Source organism: Scyliorhinus torazame, chromosome 10, assembly GCF_047496885.1.
Source record: "Scyliorhinus torazame isolate Kashiwa2021f chromosome 10, sScyTor2.1, whole genome shotgun sequence".
In the NCBI taxonomy this organism is placed as follows: domain Eukaryota; kingdom Metazoa; phylum Chordata; class Chondrichthyes; order Carcharhiniformes; family Scyliorhinidae; genus Scyliorhinus; species Scyliorhinus torazame.
The window spans coordinates 158,009,160-158,029,493 of record NC_092716.1 but is presented as its reverse complement, the minus strand read 5'-3'; the positions used below and the strand labels follow the sequence as shown (position 1 = coordinate 158,029,493).

Here is a 20,334-nt window from a genome sequence, read left to right as displayed (position 1 = left end):
GCTACCAACTGGGTATAGCTGAAACCTAATAAAGCTTTTAAAACAATTACAATATGTCCAACTCCTTTCAGTTTGTGTCCTTTTAAGCTCATTTACCAGTGCTCAACCTCTCCCTGAGCATTAGGGGCAAGGAATGGTCTGCAATCACCTCAGAAAGCACACATGTAGAAGTTTATAAAAAGATTTTATTGAAAAAACCTCTAGCCCAAGATCTCTTCAGTGAATGGCAAACATTTAGGACAGGAAATGCATTATTTTTCATGAACTACATTGTGCCTTCCAAATCTCCAACTCATGGCTTTGAAACATAATGACTATTCAAGAGTTTAGTTATGCTACATTTGTTACATCATTTCAGAGTTACAATGCAATCCCCCTGTCACGACCACAGCATCGTCAATAAACCAAAACGGCTGATTCTCTTCTGACCAGCCGCTTAAAGATGTAGCTCAAATCTAAAAAAAGTTACCTGTTCTTGTAAAAAGAATGTCGGGCGCATTCAGCGCAGGTAGGCTGGGAAACATTAAAGGTCTAGAATTCTGCAAAGGCAGCGACGTAAGCATTTTGAAAGTGATTAAAAGGGACGAGTGATACATGACAATAACACCACTACAAGCCCGGAGATTTGTAAGGCATTCTACATGGAAATTATATAGTTGCAGAAATGTACTGTACACATGCCAAAGTCTCAGGTTTATAAGCAATAAGAGACTAAAAAAAAGCAACCATTTAAAAAGGCAGTTCTTTTACATTAAATTCTACAGATTAGAAGATTACAACAAAGCTTGGTAAAAGGTATTTTGGTGAGGGGTGGCTGTCTCGATTGTGCTGCAGCTCAGATCAACAAGAAGGTGGGTTATACTGTCAAGTTTCTCGGAACTTCTCACATGCCCTTCTTTCCCTTCTTACCTGTTCAAAAAGAAAGAGAAGAGCAAGATTGGTACATACATGTTCACAACAAGTCAACATTTATTTTTTCTCATGTAACTCCTGTTTTCTGGAGCACAGGACAACCCCACCCAGACTGTCAACTTAACCAGCGCCAAACATTCTTCTGCCAAATTCTTCCATCCGCTCTGCCTGAGACTAAGAATCTCAGCTTCATGTACACTACACTGAAATCCATTTGTCACAGTTTTTCCCATTCAGGAGGGCTTGTGGCACATTGGGGGGGGTGGGTTATCCCTGCCTCTGAGCCAGAATCTCTGGGTTCGAGTCCCATCCAGGACTTGATGATCAAGGAAGGTACGGTCATCACACGATCAAGCAGGTGGAGTGTCAACCTTCAAAGTGGTGCAACACGCTAATGGCTGGCAGTAAGAGCGGGAGAGACCTCTGGTCAGCCACACTTGATGTGGAGTGGCACCCCTCAAGCTATAAGCCCCTGGCGACAGAGTACTGACCTGTTCCAGTAATTACTAGATATGGAAACAGACAAAGGTCTGCCTTAGTGAATCACTAAGTGTGGGAAGAGAATTAGAATGGAATGGAATATCCCATTTACTGAATCCATTAACTATCTTTGGAATGTTTTGCTTCCATACAGGTGAGTACTCAACATCTTGGCAAGCAGTCAAGATGACTTTATTCCATGCTTGTCCACTGTAACATCGGCCACCACATCAAACCAGTGGCTGCTGGGAAATAAGAGCTATCAGTTGACCACCTGGCTCATGACTTCAGTGCCTGACGCTGCCGCACGTGACAATACACATCTCACAAGAGCCATTCTGCCACACAAAAAGCCATCAAACAGATTGCTGGGATGCTGAAGCAGCAGTTCCACTGTATGGACCAGCTCCCAAGGAGTCCTGCAGTGCTTGCCGGAGTGTTGGCCCACATTTGTCAGTTTTTCTGCAGCCTGTACAATCTCTCCAAGATGAGAGAACTACTCTTGCCAACAGGTGTAGAGGAAGCAGCAGAACAAGAGGAAGTTTGATGCCACCTATGCAGCCATTTCTGGCCAGGCTTTTGCACGATTCATTCGTCCGACTGTGGCACCAGTGAGCACAATCCCAATTCCCCATTCACCAACAATTACCTTCCCACTGTGGCTCACCAACACAGCATCCTTTTGGTCACAATGGCAAAATAAAAATCATTACAAAACATACAATCAGTCCAAATCAACATTATCAATCATGCCAAACCAAATCACCCGTGTGTGTTTGTTTAGTGCCTGCCTTCTTGTGCCTTTCCCTATCCTCATGCTCCTATACAAACTAATCCAGTGGCTGCAGCGTGGTTGGTGGTAGTGTAACTGACCCCAGAATGACAATTCGTCCCCTGGATTTTAAGGGTTGAATTGCGAGGAGAGGTGAACTGGGGTTATATTCCCCGGAATTCGAGCATTTAATAATAATAATAATAATAATCGCTTATTGTCACAAATAGGCTTTAATGAAGTTACTGTGAAAAGCCCCTACTTGCCACATTCCAGCACCAGTTCGGGGGGGCCTGTGCGGGAATTGAACATGCGCTGCTGGCCTTGCTCTGCATCATAAGCCACTGTTTAGCCAAGAGATCATTTGATCTAGGTTTTTTAAAATATTAAGGAGAACGTAGAGCTGACGGAGAGAAACTATTTTCACTGGCTGAGGAATCTAGGGCTTGGTGTCAAAATGTAAAAACTAGTTATCCATTGATGCAATATCAAAAGTTAATTTTAAGACTGAGATTGATAGATTTTTGTTAATGAAATTAGGTCACAGATCAGCCATGATCATTGAGTGGAGGAACAGGGTCCAGTGTTTAAATGTTCCTAATGTTCTGTACGATGTGCACATTGGTGGTCACACACCAACAGCATGTTCTTGAAATGTAACACTATGCGGTTGTGATTCATCTTTCCATATAGATGCAGCCCCTGCAAATCTATGTGAATGCACTTGATGACTCCCTGTGCCATGGGGAAACCTTTTATTCCAGTGAAGCCATATGCGCACACCACCTGCTCCATTCCCCTGTCCAGTCACCTCTCTTATACAGCATTGGATGACAAACTGGAAGGTGTTAGATATACTCTCCTAATACAAATCCTTGAAGGTTCCAGCAGAGGTTTATGGCTACAGCTGCCTTCAAATGACATGCTGACGTTGCTTTGTAGCTGCAGGGCCGCTTGTAAGAGGTGGCAGGTATTAGTCAGCACCCCCTAAGTGACCCAAAGATATCACACATGCTGTACTCCTGTCAGGGTGAAGTAAGAGATTTGCTCCCTTAAAACCTCTTTTCACACATGGGGAAGGGGGTCAACGCCCTTGCTTTCACGTCCCTAATCGCACGGCGGAGAATCCTGCTCGGCTGGCGATCGGCAGCATCACCCAAAGCTGCAGACTGGCTCGCTGACCTTTCAGAATGTCTCCACCTGGAGAAGTACGCCACCTGAGGGTCGGACGGTCAGAGGAAGGCTTCCTGGATACTTGGGGGCAGTTTGTCGGCCTGTTCCAGAACCTGTTCGAGGCCAGCAACGCGGAGTAAGCCAGGGGGAAAAAAAAGATGAAGAACCAAAGGATTGCGCAACCCGGGGGGGGATATCATAGACCGATCCAGAGGGCAGCAAAATGTATGTACAGTTAGTCAAATGAAGGACAAAACTGTAAAATAAAGCAAATTAGCACGGGCAAGAAAAATGTAATGTATATAAGTAACAACTGTTTATAAATATGAGCAAAGCCTATTAAAAGATTTTCCCAAAAAACTTCTTCTCCTTGGTGATGCCTTCAAATACTGCTGGTGGGATGGGCTTGGCGGGGGAGGGGCCATGGTGGCACTCAATGAGTGTTCAGTTTAAGAGGGAATGTTAGCTGGAGCATTGAGATCCAAATTACACCACTGGGATCAAATGATTGTTACATGCTGGCTGATATAGAAGCAAAATTGTAGCAGGAGGAGGCCATGTCATGATCTACCTTGCATGCCTTGACGCGCATCACTTCAATTCTTATTTTCTAGGTAATAGGCAACCTCTTCCAAAATGGAATGCCTCACATTTCCCAATGCTGAAACTCATTTGTCAATCATATGCCCATTCTGCAAGTTTGTTCAGATCTTCTTCTAACTTGTTGCAGTCCTTCTCAGTATTGACTATACCACCACCCCTATCCCGCACCCCCGACCAATTTAGTGTCATCTGCAAATATAGCACTTGTGATTCCAAAGTAAAAATCTTGAATGTAAATTGTGAAGAGCAGTGGTCCCAACACTGCTCTTCATGGAACTCCATTCACCACTGTGCCACGCTGAATAACTACACTTTACCCCCACTCTATGTTCTGTCTTAAAGGCAGATAGCAATCAGTTTTGCTACTTGATCCGTGACTCCACATTCTCTGACATTTATCATTAGCCTATTCTGTGCATTCACCAGTCTATTATGTTTAGTCCTATGTCTATTCTGTATGTGCATCCACCTTCAAACTGCACTTCCTTCACCAGCTCGCAAAGATTTCTGAAGTCGAGTGAATCCGGTACACATTTGGTAATTTTTTGCCATTTTCCATATTCTTTTTCATCCAGGTGTCAGGATTCCTTACCATTTAATAGAACTAATCATGAAGACACAGCCCTGAACTTTATCTCGTCAGCTCAACAAGACAGAGAGCACGATTCAGCAGACATGAAACTCAGTCCACTTTCGGGTGCGTCTGGCGGGGCGTTTCTCACCGGCTGCTGCATTAAGATACTGTCATAATATGCACCCATGCACATCATGAGGTAAAAACAGGCAGTGACAGACACCCAGGTGAGCCAATCAACACACAGAACAGAACACGACCAATCACCAGACAGAACACCAGAGGGGGGCTTCCAACTATAAAACACACAAGGCATCAGCACTCTGCCTCTTTCCACTGGTGACAACTGTAGTGACAGTCAGGGTGTACAAATCATTCAACACCTTCTACACGTGGATCAGAGCTAGCCTGGTCTAGATAGTTAATGTTAGTTTACTTAGAGGAGTAGAGAGTCAACCCACAGGCAACTGTGCGCTTCGTTACTGAAGTTCAATAAATCTTATTGAACCAGCGCCTACGTTTGGTGTATGCTTGATAATTTCACTGCATCGTGTTGCAGTCCGTGTTACCCCAGGGTGAATAACACGACAGATACATCCCGCTATTCACTGGCATTTTGTTGTTTTTTTGGTTCTTGGGGAGGAGTTGATTTCCTGTACTGGGGAGCTGAGCTTTCCAACAGGACCGGCATCCTGCAGATTGGGGTCCCATTTGATTGGCTGCCACGATCTCTGCACTATATCCTTTCAGGCCCCCCCTCGGCTTTCTGCACCCACCCTTCCAACCTGCACGTGGGCCCTGGAACCCCCCTCACTCCTCCTTTAATGGGCAAGGCCCTCCTCCAGGACCTGACACCGGCAGTGCCAACCGGGCACCCATGCACCTTTGCACTATTTGCATGGCACGCTGGCAATGGTACTGCCAGGGCAGCACTTGCAGGATGCCCAGGTGGCACCTCAGGGTGCTTGGGTGGCACTGCCAGGGTGTCCGGATGCCAGGAGGAATGCCAGGGAGTGCCCTGCCTTGTGCCCGACCACCGGGGACTGCTAGTGGGCTGCGAGACCCCCCTGTGGTGCCTCGTCACGCCTGGTCCACTTTTGTGGAAATCAGTGATAAATTGCATCTGGTTGCGGTCTCACAGGCGCGGCCGTTGACCCCTTGATTACTGATCTATCTGTTCTTATCAACCAAAATTAGCTACCACATTAGAACCATACAAGGGAAAGAAGGATAGGCAAGGAATCCCTATGGTTCCCTTTTGCTATGAGGAAGTACCTATTCAAACATGTCGCCTGCCACCTCCACTGCAGACAATGCGCAAAGCGGTCAATGGATTTCATCCATCCAGATGGAATCCATCAGTAAGTCTATGTTTTTGCTGCATTTATGTGACAGAATCCAGGACAAAGCAGCCTGCTTGATTGGGATCCCATCCACCACCTTCAACATTCGGTCCCTCCACCATTGACGCACAATGACAGCAGTGTGTACCATCTATAAGATGCACCCCAGCAACTCACCAAGGCTCCTTTTTTTCTGGAATCTTTTTATGCTCCACATTTTCAACATTTTCATCAAATAAACAACAAAAGAAAAACAAATGAAATGAAATGAAAATCGCTTATTGTCACAAGTAGGCTTCAATGAAGTTACTGTGAAAAGCCCCTAGTCGCCACATTCCAGCACCTGTTCGGGAGGCTGGTACGGGAATTGAACTGTGCTGCTGGCCTGCTTTAAAAGCCAGCTCTTTAGGCCTGTGCTAAACCAGCCCTTGAAAAGCAAACACGATAATAATGCCCCAGCAACAACACCCCCCTCAATATACTATCCAATACGTCCATTCGTGCATCCCTTCAGGCAATCAGTAAGCAGTGCAAGAACACAACAATAACCTCCCCCGCCCCCAATGTTCGATGGCAACCAGTTCCTGAAAGTGCATAATAAACAGTCCCCAAGAATTGTAGAACCCCTCCTTCATTCCCCCTCAGCTCAAATCTCACCTTCTCAAGAGTCCGAAATTCAAGTAGGTCCTCCAGCCATGCCGAGGCAGAGGGTGGACAACCTGACCTCCACCTCAATAGGACCTGCCTCCGCACTCGCCTGCAGTTCAGGCTGGTTCGACACCCTGAAAATGGCCTCTAAGGGACGTGGTTCCAAATCCGCACGTTGTTCCCCCAAGATGACACTAAAGACCTCTCTCCAATACCTCTCCAGCTTCGGACAGAACCAAAGCATTTGTACATGGGGCCCCTCCCATACTGCTCACATACATCCTCTACTCCCTCGAAGAGCCGGTTCATCCTCGCCCTCATGATGTGTGCCCTACACACGGCCTTCAGCTGTATCAGCCCAAACCTCACGCATGAGGTTGAGGCGTTTACCCTTTGTAGCACCTCACACCCCAACTCTTCTTCTCACTTGGCTTAATCTCCTTCCATAGACAACCCGTCCTCCTCCAGAATTTTCCCATAGATCGCCAACATCGCCCCCTTCTCCATTTCCCCTGCCGTCAAAATCACTTCCAACACCGAGGGAGTTGTGCTATCGGGAAGCTCTGAACATCCTTCCTCGCAATATCTCGGAGCTGCAGATACCTAAACCCTTCCCCTTGCCTCAGTCCATACTTCTCTCCCAACTCTTCCAAACTCGCAAAACGTCCCCTCAGGAACAGGTCTTTTAATACCCTGATCCCCCTCTCCTCACATCTCCGAAACCTCCCATCCAGCCTCCCCAGCTCGAGCCTATGATTTCCCCTGATCAGCATCTCCCCTGACCCAGCTCCCAGCTTAAAATGCTCCCTCAATTGCCTCCAAATCTTCTGTTTTGCCACCACCACCGGACCCCCGGAGTACATGCTCGGGGCCATCAGAAGTGTCACCGTTACCAGCGCCCTCAACCCTGACCCCTGACACAGGCCCGCTTCATCCTAACCCACCGGTACTCCCGACTCTTCGACCAAAGTCTTCACCTTTTCTGCATTCACCACCCCCCTCGTCATCCATTTTGGTAGGAAGAACAGCAAAATGGACTATTATTTAAATGGTAAAAAATTGTGGCATGCTGCTGTGCAGAGGGACCTCGGTGTACTTGAGCATGAATCGCAAAAAGTTGGTTTGCAGGTGCAGCAAGTAATTAAGAAGGCAAATGGAATTTTATCCTTCATTGCTAGAGGGATGGAGTTTAAAAGCAGTGAGATTACGTTGCAGCTATGTAGGGTGCTGGTGAGGCCATACCTGGAGTACTATATGCAGTTTTGGTCTCCTTACATGAGAAAGGATGTAATTGCACTGGAGGATGTGCAGAGGAGATTCACTAGGTTGATTCCGGAGTTGAGAGGGTTAGCTTAGGAGGAGAAACTAAGTAGACTGGGACTTTACTCATTGGAATTTAGAAGAATAGGGGAGATCTTATAGAAACATATAAAATTATGAAGGGAATAGATAGGATAGATGCAGAGAGGTTGTTTCCACTGGCGGGTGAACTAAAACTAGGGGACATAGCCTCAAAATAAGGGAGAGCAGATTCAGGACTGAGTTGAGGAGGAACCTCTTCACCCAAATGGTCGTGAATCTGTGGAATTCCCTGCCCAGTGAAGCAGTTGAGGCGACCTTGTTAAATGCTTTTTAAGGCAATGGTAGATCAGGTTTTGAACAGGAAAGGAATAAAAGGTTATGGTGAGCGGGCGGGTAAGTGGAGCTGAATCCACATAAAGATCAGGCACCATCTTATTGAATGGCGGAGCAGGCTCGAGGGGTCAGATGGCCTACTCCTGCTCCTAGTTCTTATATTAATATCCCCTCCCACAGTCTCGAAATCCTTGAAGCGATGGCCAAAAGCTCTATTGCTAACGCAAATAACAGGGGGGGCATAGCTCACCCCTAGTCTGGTTACCCCGGTGCAGAGCAAAATTCCCCAAGCCCATATTATTTGTGTGGACACTCGCCATCGGATCCCTATATAGTAACCATACCCATTCCGTAAACCTTGGCCCAATCCTGAATCGCTCCAGGACCACCATTAAGTACTCCCATTCTACCCGATCGAATGCCTTTTCCGCATCTAGCGCCACCACCACCTCTGTCTCCTTTCCCTCGGCCGGTGTCATGATTACATTTACTAATCTCCTGATATTTGAAAATAGCTGCTTTCCTTTGACAAATCCTGTCTGGTCTTCCACTATCACCTTCGGGAGGTACCCCTCTAATCTAGCCGTTGGTATCTTGGTCATTCAGTAACGATATGGGCCTATATGAACGATACTCCGTTGGATTCTTGTGGTCGTACCCCCCCTTCCCTATCGTCTCCTCAAACACCCCAACCACCAGCACGCCAATTTGTCTTTGAACTTCTAATAATACTACACTGGGAACCCATCTGGCCCTGCCACTTTCCCCAATTGCATCTTCCCAATTGCCTCCTTTACCACTTGTCCCCCCGCACCCCCCCCCCTCCCCTCCAATCTGGCCCTATCTTCCTCCTCCAGCCTCAGACACTTTAATCAGTCCAAGAACTCCTGCATCGCCTGATCCTTCCCCGGTGGTTCCGACCTATATAGCTTTTCATAGAACTTCTCAAACACATTATTAATCTGCTCCGGAGCCACCACCAATTTCCCCGTCCTATCTCGCACCTGTACTACCTCCCTCGCCGCCGCCTCCCTCCGAAGTTGGCCCGCCAGCTCCGCCCGGCCTTTTCCCCATATTCATAAATCACTCCCCTCGCCCGCCTCAGTTGGCGTACCGCCTTCCCCGTAGACAACCGGTTGAAACCAATCTGGAACTCCCGCCTTCCATCAAAAAAATCCTGATCTGCATCCCCCGCATACCTCCTGTCCACCTCCCACATCTTCTCCATCAGCCTTTGACGCTCCTCCCTCTCCACTTTATCCACCTTGGCCATAAATTATATCACCTCCTCCCTCACCGCCTTCAGGGCCTCCCATACCACCGCCTGTGATACTTTCCCTGTACAGTTAAACTCACGTATTCCTCAATCACTCTCCCGATCTTCTCACAGAAGCTTCAGTCCCCCAGCAACCCCACATCCATTCTCCACCCCGGCCCCAGAGCTCCAGGACCATGTCCATCCAGTGCAGTGCATGCTCTGAGATCGCTATCGCCGAACACTCTGATCCCCTAATCCCAGCCCACAACGCCTTCCCTACCACAAAAAAGTCTATCCTCCAATATACTTTCTGAACCGAGGAGAAGAACGAATATTCCCGCTCCCTCGGGTACAAGATCCTCCACAGGTCCACCCCTCCCATCTCCGTCATGAGCCCAGTCAGCGCCTTCGCAATCCCCCTCCCCACCGACTGGGCAAGCGAGAGCGGCTGCGACCTGTCCATCCTTGGTTCTTGCACCATATTCCAATCCACTCCCACTATTAGCTCGTGTGAATCCAAGTCCGGAATAGCCCCAAGTACCTTCCTCACAAATTCTGCATCATCCCAGTTAGGGTCATACACACTTGCTGGCGCCACCAAACACCCCTCCAACGCCCCTGTTACTATTACATACCTACCCCCCCTGGTCCGTCACCACCTTCTCCATCTGGAACCTCACCCACCAAAATGACTACAGCCCTACTTTCGAACCCTGAATGAAATACTTGGCTCACCCAGCCCTTCCTGAGCCTCACCTGGTCCTTCCCCTTCAGGTGGGTCTCTTGCAACATGGCAACATCGGCCTCAGACCCTCCACCCCTTCGGGCAGACCCACGATTCTTACGTTCTGCCACCTAGATCTGTTTTCCAGGAACAAGTGATAGCAACAAAGGCAGGAGCTGATTGGCAAGGAGCTGTTGAGTTTTATTTTGTCCAGATCAGGTATGAGTCTTAAATTTAAAGTTTATTTCTGTTAAGTTTAGTTAGTCTAAAAAATAGAGGTATGGCACAGCATCTCAGTCTTGTTGTATGTGCCTCCTGTGCCATGTGCGAGCTCTAGACCACTTCTTGTATCGTGAACAATCAAATGCGCAGGAAGTGTCATCAGCTGGAGGAGTTTGAGATCTGGGTTCAGGGTTTGAGTAGTGGCTGGCATCACAGAGGCAGATCCACAAGTTATGTGAACATTCCATTTTGAGTAGTCACACCGCAAACAGTGCAGACCGATAGAGAATGGGTGACTGCCTAACAGATAAGGAGGACCAGGTAGGTAGTGTGGTAGTCCCTTGAATGCATCTTGTCTTCCAACAAATATTCATGTTTGCATTCCAATGAGGACAATTATTCATCTGGGCAGTGCAGGCAGAGCTCAGTCCATTGCATCACATGTGGTACATCTATATGCTAAGGGGTGGAGGGAAAGAGAGAGGTCAGAAAAGCAATAATGATAAAGGATTCAGTCAGGTGTTTCTCTGGCTCAAGACCTGACCTGTCCTGTATCCTCCCTGGTGCCTGGGTCGAGGATGTCACAGAGGAGATGCAGAGCACTTTGGGCAGAGGGTAAACAGCCACATTGGTGCCAATAGCACAAGTAGGAAGAGAGATGAGGTCTGGAAAGGAGATTTTCAGGAGCTAAGAAATGTAAAAGTAGGACCTCAAAGGTAGCAATTGCTGGGTTATTCCTGGTGCCACACAACAATGAGTGCAGAAACAGGCAAATAATGCAGGTGTCATAAAGGGCAGGAATGACAGCACAATAGACCAGTTTACAGAGTTTTCATATGGGATAGGGAGAGGGAGTGAAAAGGTTCTGCACTCTTAATATTGGCTGCCGCTTTCTGGCAGGCCTGTCAATCCAACAAACACTTCAGCCACGCCTGACACCACTGGCCTGTGCTGCCTCTGGTTATAGAATCCCTACAGTGTAGGAAAAGGTCATTTGGCTCATCAAATTTGCATCAACCCCCCCCCAAAAGAGTACTCCACCTAGGCATAGACAGGGTGGATAGTCAGAGGCATTTTCCCAGGGTAGAGGGGTCAATTACGAGGGGGCATAGGTTTAAGGTGCGAGGGGCAAGGTTTAGAGGAGATGTACGAGGCAAGTTTTTTACACAGAGGGTAGTGGGTGCCTGGAACTTGCTGCGAGGAGATGGTGGAAGCAGGGACGATAGTGACATTTAAGGGGCATCTTGACAAATACATGAATAGGATGGGAATAGAGGGATACGGACCCAGGAAGTGGAGAAGATTTTAGTTTAGACAGGCAGCATGGTCGGCACAGGCTTGGAGGGCCGAAGGGCCTGTTCCTGTCTGTACTTTTCTTTGTTCTTTGTTCTTTGTCCACTCCCCTGTCCCATCCCCGCAACGCTGCACATTGATCATGGCCAATCCACCTAACCTGTACATCTTTGGACACTAAGGGGCAATTTAGCATGGCTAATCCACCTAACCTGCACACACACATCTTTGGATGCACCACCTTTTCCTGCAAGAGAGAGGGAAATGTTCCTCAATGTGTTTGGGTGATGTGACTGTCATGGCTGTAAGGGGCTGGTTTAGCACAGGGCTAAATTGCTGGCTTTGAAAGCAGACCAAGGCAGGCCAGCAGCACGGTTCAATTCCTGTACCAGCCTCCCCGAACAGGCGCCGGAATGTGGCGACTTGGGGCTTTTCACAGTAACTTCATTTGAAGCCTACTTGTGACAATAAGTGATTTTTATTTCATTTTCATGGCTGAATAGCTGGCAAGCTGTGTGATGTGGGAGAAACTTATAGCAGTGTTAAGCGCTTGAGGGTAGGGTGAAGCTATGACTATTGGGTACAAGTCATATTGATAGAGATTTCTTTTTTTAAATGTTTTTATTAAGTTTTTAACATTTTATACAAAATTCCAAACACACAAACAAATACCTTTAAAAAGCAACAGGAAAAACAAAACAGAAAACAGCCAGAAACCAACCATCCCAGCCATTCATGTCCCCCTCTTACGCAAAGAGCTAACAGTGACCAATCCTCTAAAATGCAAATTAACAGCCGCCACCTCTGATAGAACTCTTCAATCACCCCTCACGGTATACTTGACCTTCTCGGGGTGCACATACTCCTTCAAATCCCCCAGCCACGCGAACCACTCAGTGGAGCTGCCAACTTCCAACTCAACAGGATCCGCCTCCATGCTACCAACGAGACGAAGGCCAAAACATTTGCCTCTGCACCCATCTGCAGCTCCGGCACATCTGAAACCCCCAAAATAGCCACCAGGGGGCAGGATTCTAGCTCAATATTTAGGATCGCTGGGATGGTATCAAATAAGGACTTCCAGAAACTCACCAGGTTAGACCAGGACTAGAACATGTATGTGTGTGGTGTGCGGGCCCCCTTGAACAGCGCTCACAGCTATCTTCCATCCCCTCAAAAAAAGGCTCGCCCTCGCTAAGAAACACTACCTTTAACTGAATAAGGCTTTGTATTGCACACAAAGATGTGATGTGAGGATGCCAGCGTTGAACTGGAGTGGGCACAGTAAGAAGTCTTACAACACCAGGTTAATGTCCAACAGGTTTGTTTTGAATCACTAGCTTTCGGAGCGCAGCTCCTGGTGACTTTAACCTGGTGTTGTAAGACTTTTTACTGTACACAGTGATGTAGAATTCACCCTCTGCAGGGCCTCACTCCACACCCGCTCCTCTAGTATTGGCCCAACTCCTCCACCCATTTCGACTTCACCTCTTCCACCACACTCACCTCTTCCCCCGCTGTTCACGCATACATGCCAAACATACTGCCCAGGAGACACTGAAATAAAAATAGAAATCTCGGCAAGATGTTCATCTTAACCGATTGGACCCAGACCACCAATGACAGTGGGAAATGATCCACTTTGCAAGTCCACCATAACTCTACCCAGCAGGCTAGTGTAGTTCAAACTCCGAAACTGCCCCCAATCCCCGCCACCTGGGCCTCTAGGTGACAAAACATAGTTCCCACAAACCGAAATGGCAACCCCCCCAATCCAGCTTCCCATCCTGATGCACCTCCCACAAAATGTTCACTCTTCGCTATGTTCAACTTGTAATCGGAGAAGGCAACAAAGTGATGCAAAATACCCATAATATTCCTTGTGGATGTCCCCTGGTCCCTCACGTACAGCAGCAAATTGTCAGTGTATAACACCTGGTGCTCCAGCCCACCTCTAAACATCCCACTTCAAGCATTAGAGGCCCTCAACGCAATGGTCAACGGCTCGATTGCCAACGCAAACACCAAGGGAGACATCGGACACCCCTGCCCCGGAGCCCAATACAGCCCAAAGGGCTTGGAGCTCATGGTGTTGGTACAAACACTAGTAAATAAAGCTGCATACAGCAACCACACCCACAGTATAAACTCAGGACTAAACCATACTTCTTCAACAGCACAAAAAGGTACCGCCACTCCACCCTGCCAAACGTCTTCTCCGTGTCCAACAAAACAATTATGTCTGGTGCCGGCCCGACCGCAGTGGCAAGCAGCACATTCAGCAACTGACACACATGTGACAACAACCCGTGCCCCATCACAAACCCTGTCTGACCCTCCCCGACGACCTCCTGGAGGAAAGGCTCCAACCTTAACACCAACACCTTGGCCAATAAATTGGCATCCATGTTTAACAGGGAGAATAGACATTTGGTAGGGTCCTTGTCCTTCTTCAGGAGCAGTGTCCCTGGGGTGGCCTACGCAAAGGAGTCCATGAACATGCCCAACAACACTGGACTCAACTGATCCGAAAACTTCTTATAAAATTCCGCCGGGAATCCATCCAGCACTTTCCCTGCCTGCATTTGCTTCAATGTTGCCTGAACCTACTCCAGGAACAATGGCACATTCAGCACCTTCCACAGCTTCTCCCCACATTGGGAAACACCAGATCTCAAGAAACTCTGCCATGCCTCGTTCATCCTCCGGCAGCTCCGACCAATACAATTTCTCGTAGGCCATAGACACTTCATTCATCTTCTCCGGGGCGGAGACCATCCTACCCTCCAAATCCTTAACCTGAACAATCTCCCTCCTGTTGTCTCAGTTGGTGCGCCAAAAGACGACTGGCCTTCTCCCCATACTCATACCCTGCCCTGTTCGCCCGCCTCAATTACAGCACCACCCTATCTGTGGATAGCAAGTCAAACTGCATTTTCAGTTCTTTCCTGTACGCCAAAAGCTCCAGGGTCAGGTCCCTCACATACTTATAACTCACTCGAGAAGTAAATCTACTAGTCTCTGTTGATCCTCCCTCACCTCCGTGTCCACATGTGCCTTAAACACAATAACCTCTCCCCTGATCACCATCTTCAACGCCTCCCACAAAATCGAGAGTGAAACCTCCCCGTTATCATTATGTTCCACATACTTCCATATGGCCCTCTAGATCCTTACACAAAACCTCAAGTCTGCGAACAACCCAACATCCAACCAACACCCTTAGGGAGCTCTCGGCCAACCTCCATCACCATGTGCACCCAATGTGGGCCATCGTTGAAAATAATCACCGCCGAGTGCTCAGTCTTCCTATCCCCAACCAGAAGAGCCCAACTCATCATAAAATAATCAATCCTCGAATACACCTTGTGTACCAGAGAGGAAAACGGGAGTTCCTTCCCTCTTGGGATGCACAAACCGCCAGGGATCTGCCCCTGCTGTCTCCTCCATAAATACCTTCGCCATCCCAGCCAGGACAATGATCTCAGCCTAGAGCGATCCACCTTCGGGTCCAACACACAGCTCAAATCTCTCCTCAAAATCAATTGGTGCTTGTTCAAGTCCAACACCATAGTCGACAATCATTTCATAAACACTACATCTTCCCAATTCGGGGCATACACATTCACTAAAACCAACTGCTTCCCCTCTAATGACCCTACCATTATCACATATCTTCCACCCAGATCCGCGATAACCCTCTCTGCCCGAAATTGAACCCCTTTATTAATTAAAATCACCACCATCAAAGCCAGAGTGAAACACCTGGCTCACCCAGGCCTTCCAAAGCCTAGTCTGATCCGGTTCCTGCATGTGAGTCTCTTGTGGAAAAAAACACATCAGCTCCCAGGCTCTTCAAATGAGCAAAAACCCTCACCCTCTTTACCAGTCCCCTCAGGCCACGCACGTTTCAGGTGACTAACCTTGTCGGGGGCCTCCCACCTCGAGTCCACCATGACGTGTCATACCTTCGCCAACAATTTCTAGGGCCCAGGTCCACCTAAAATGGCCACCTTCCCCACCCAACGGGTGAGACAAAAAAAAAAACCCTGGTCACTGCTAGCTCCCCTTATTGTACAGCACCGCCTTCGCCTTCTTAAAGCCGCCCACCGCTTTGCTAGTTTGGTATCAACGTCCTGGTAGATTCGCACCATGTGCTCTTCCCAATCGATGTTCCGCCTCTGATTGGCCCATTCCAGGACCTGCTCCTTTTCTGGTAACTGTGAAATCGGATGATCATCACCCGCACTGGCGCAGTCAGCCGCTGCTTCTACTGCAAGGCCAGATGCGCTCTGTTCACTTCCGGTGCAGCAAATTTTTCATCACTGCCCATCAACCGAGAGAACATTTCTGAGAAATACTCGGCTCGCCTCAGGCTCTCCACTCCCTCTGGCAAGCCCACCACTCTGAGGTTCATGTGCCTGGACCTGTTCTCCAGATCTTCAGGTCCTTATTCCTGTCTGACATCAGCAGCATCTCATCTTCCAACGAGTCAAGTTGATCCTCATGCCTCGACAAGGCCTCTTCCATGACCCTCAGCATCTCCCCTTGCTCCTTCACAGCTTTGGCAGTCTTTCTCAGCTTCCACAGCTAACAACTCCTACTGCCTTTGCAAAGTTTGCTTGGCAGACCTCCTGGCCCTCTGTGCGTGGATGGTATCTCTCTTCCTCTCCTCCCGCACTAAGGCCTCCAATGGAACTCACTCTCTGCCATGTTGTGCCATTATTGAGCTCTTCCCACCCCAAAATCTCTTTTAGAATGACTTGCAACTTCTGCACCAGTCACAATGCACCAGCCACATTCCTCTTCAATGGGTGCAGACCGGCTTTAACTCATGCTCACCTTCATGATTTTCACCTCCTGTTCAGGCAGGCACAACAGTGTGCATAGCACTGGCTGTACACTGCAATTATTTAAACTACCAGGCAGGACAAAATTTGAAACATAGGGTCGGAGAATCGGCGGGGGCTGGCGTGAATCCCGCCCCCGCAGGTTGCCGAATTCTCCAGCACCGGATGTTCGGCGGGGGTGGGAATCGCGCCGCGCCGGTTGGAGGGCCCCCCCCCCCCCCGGCGATTCTCCGGCCGCGATGGGCCGAAGTCCCGCTGCTGGAATGCCTGTCCCGCCGGCGAGAATCAAACCACCTCTCTTACCGGCGGGACAAGGCGGTGCGGGCGGGCTCCGAGGTCCTGGGGGGGGCGCAGGGCGATCTGGCCCTGGGGGGTGCCTCCACGGTGGCCTGGCCCGCGATCGGGGCCGACCGATCCGCGGGCGGGCCTGTGCCGTGGGGGCACTCTTTCCCTTCCGCCTTCGCCATGGTCTCCGCTGCGCATGCGCGGGGATGCCGTGAGTGGCCGCTGACGCTCCCGCGCATGCGCCACCTGGCAAAGTCAGTTTCGCGCCAGCTGGCGGGGCACCAAACGCCTTTCTCGCCAGCTGGCAAATCAGTCTGGCTCGGGCCTAGCCCCTCAAGGCGAGGGCTCGGCCGCTCAAGATGCGGAGACTTCCGCACCTTTGGGGCGGCGCGATGCCGGACTGATTCGCGCCGGCGGACATCGTGCCAATATCGGAGAATCCCGCCCATGATCTCCATATCTGCTGTTTTCAACCACTGTATGATTTTGTGATCAAAATCTTTGTCCCTCTCTTCAAATCTTATTATATTTTCACCCACCCTACCTTTGTAACCTCCGTGTTCTTTGTATCTCCATGGTTACTGCCGCTGACCTGGGCCTTCTCCCACCTCCCTTACTCAACCATTGGTGGCAGGTATCTTCAGCTACCCCAGCCCTTGGGCGCGATTCTCCCAAAAGGGAACAATGGGCGTCATTCTCCGACCCCCCGCCGTGTCGGAGAATGGCCGTTGGCCGCCGTGAATCCCGCCCCCACCCCCGCCGAAGTCTCCGGTACCGGAGATTGGGCGGGGGCGGGAATTGGTCTGCGCCGGTTGGCGGGACCCCCCGCTCAATTCTCCGGCCCGGAAGGGCCGAAGTCCCGCCCCGAAATTGCCTGTCCCGCCGGCGTAAATCAAAGCTGGTATTTACCGGCGGGACCAAGCGGTGTGGGCGGGCTCCGGGGTCCTGGGGGGGGGGCGCGGGGCGATCTGACCCTGGGGGGTGCCCCCACGGTGGCCTGGCCCGCGATCGGGGCCCACCGATCCGCGGGCGGGCCTGTGCCGTGGGGGCACTCTTTCCCTTCCGCCTCCGCCATGGCCTCCACCATGGCGGAGGCGGAAGAGACTCTCCCCACTGCGCATACGCGGGAAACTGTCGGCGGCCGCTGACGCTCCCTCGCATGCGCCGCATTTCCGCGCCAGCTGGCGGGGCAACAAACGCCATTTCCGCCAGCTGGCGGGGCAACAAACGCCATTTCCGCCAGCTGGCGGGGCAACAAACGCCATTTCCGCCAGCACGGAAAATGCCAACTTACTGTCTCGGTCTAATATTCAGATTTGCGCAAAAGTGATCCCACCCACAATGGGCGGGATTCACATTGCAATGTCTCGTGAGTTGTGGGTAGATCCCGGGAGCGAGGTGTCCCGGTTTTTACTGGCCACACTGTGTTGTGGTGAGGTGCTTTTCCGGTGCACCCGTGGCCGTTGGTTCGCGCCCCTTCTCTCACGTTCACTCCCTGATCCTCATTAACATTTTGCTCAAGCTTTCAAACACACTGGCTAATTTCTCTCTCTGACTGTGACTTGCCATTCATTCCCCCTAATTTTGATTTTTTAAAAAAATATATGTTTTTATTAAGAATTTTTCAATAACAATATTTTCTACCTTACAAACAAACCCCCCACCCCCCCGTAACAAAAAAAAGAAAAATGAACTCGCGTGGCAAGACATGAACATGGCAAGTCAATAAGCGACAAAACTTTGTACAGTGGATTCTTCCCGTACATGTCAGTTTCCGGATCCTTCTTGCTCAAATGCCCCCCAGAAAAAAAAACCTTCCCCCCCCTCCCTCCCCTCCCCCCCTCAACCGCTGTCCCCCCTCCCCCTCCCCCCCTCAACCGCTGTCCCCCCCCCCCACGAACAATGTCCCCCCCCTCCCCCCCTGGGTTGCTGTTGCTGCTGTCCGACCTTCATCTAACGCTCCGCGAGATGGTCTAGGAACGGTTGCCACCGCCTGTAGAACCCCTGCACAGACCTTCTCAAGGCAAACTTTATCCTTTCCAACTTGATAAACCCTGCCACATCGTTTATCCAGGCCTCCACGCTGGGGGGCTTCGCCTCCTTCCACATGAGCAAGATCCTTCGCCGGGCTACTAGGGACGCAAAGGCCAGAATACCGGCCTCTTTCGCCTCCTGCACTCCCGGCTTGTCCACTACTCCAAATAGTGCTAGCCCCCAGCTTGGCTTGACCCAGCTTGGCTTGACCCGGGCTTTCACCACCTTAGATACTGTTCCCGCCACTCCCCTCCAGAACACCTCCAGTGCCGGGCGTGACCAAAACATATGGACATGGTTCGCCGGGCGTCCTGAACACCTCCCACATCTGTCCTCCACCCCAAAGAACCTGCTCAGCCTCGCCCCCGTCATATGCGCTCTATGAACCACCTTAAATTGTATCAGGCTAAGCCTGGCACACGAGGAAGAGGAATTAACCCTATTTAGGGCATCAGCCCATAGCCCCTCCTCAATCTCCTCCCCCAACTCCTCCTCCCATTTACCCTTCAGCTCCTCTACCAAAGCCTCCCCCTCTTCTTTCATCTCCTGGTATATCGCCGACACCTTGCCCTCCCCGACCCATACGCCCGTAATCACCCTATCTTGAAACCCCTGTGCCAGGAGTAGTGGAAATTCCCTCACCTGCCGCCTCACAAACGCCCTCACTTGCATGTACCTGAACGCGTTTCCCGGGGGTAGCCCAAACTTCTCCTCCAGCGCCCCTAAGCTCGCAAACGTCCTGTCAGTGAACAGGTCCCCCATTCGCCTAATCCCTACCCGATGCCAGCTCTGAAATCCCCAGTCCATCCTTCCTGGGACAAACCGATGGTTGTCTCTGATCGGGGACCACACCGAGGCTCCCGTCGCACCCCTGTGTCGTCTCCACTGCCCCCAGATCTTTAGGGTTACCGCCAGCACCGGGCTCATGGTGTACCTTGTCGGCGAGAGTGGCAGCGGTGCCGTCACCAGCGCCCCCAGGCTTGTTCCTTTGCAGGACGCCATCTCCAACCTCTTCCACTCCGCCCCCTCTCCCTCCATCACCCACTTACGGATCATTGCCACGTTGGCTGCCCAATAGTAACCATCCAAATTCGGCAACACCAACCCTCCTCTATCTCTGCTATGCTCCAAGAACCCCCTCCTTACCCTCGGGGTCTTGCTTGCCCACACAAATCCCGTAATGCTCCTGCTTACCCTCTTAAAAAAGGCCTTAGTGATCACAATTGGGAGGCATTGGAATACAAAAAGAAATCTCGGGAGGACCACCATTTTAACTGATTGTACCCTACCCGCCAGCGAGTGTGGCAACATGTCCCACCTTTTAAAATCCTCCTCCATCTGTTCCACCAACCGCGACAAATTAAGTTTGTGCAGTGCCTCCCAGCTCCTAGCTACCTGAATCCCCAAGTATCGAAAGCTCCTTTCCGCCCTCCTCAACGGCAGGTCGTCTATCCCTCTTCCCTGATCCCCCAGATGGATCACAAAGAGCTCACTCTTTCCCATGTTGAGCTTACAGCCCGAAAAGTCT

The 20,334-nt window shown here is 50.1% G+C and overlaps 1 protein-coding gene and 1 long non-coding RNA gene across 2 annotated transcripts in view; both read right to left on the bottom strand.

Annotated features, from left to right (window-relative positions):
- Positions 1 to 672: 672 nt before the first annotated feature.
- The window catches only part of mdka (midkine a), a 142,218-nt gene continuing 122,556 nt past the window's right edge, over positions 673 to 20,334 (bottom strand). The window contains exon 5 of the mRNA XM_072518867.1: positions 673 to 909. Coding sequence (XP_072374968.1) covers positions 884 to 909 — 26 coding nt within the window. The 3' untranslated portion in view covers positions 673 to 883. The remainder of the gene's footprint in view (positions 910 to 20,334) is intronic.
- LOC140384888 (uncharacterized) lies at positions 10,300 to 11,487 on the bottom strand. The gene is made up of 2 exons (XR_011933197.1): positions 10,889 to 11,487; positions 10,300 to 10,803 (listed from the first exon to the last, which is right to left on the bottom strand). It is a non-coding gene; the product is annotated as an uncharacterized lncRNA (long non-coding RNA).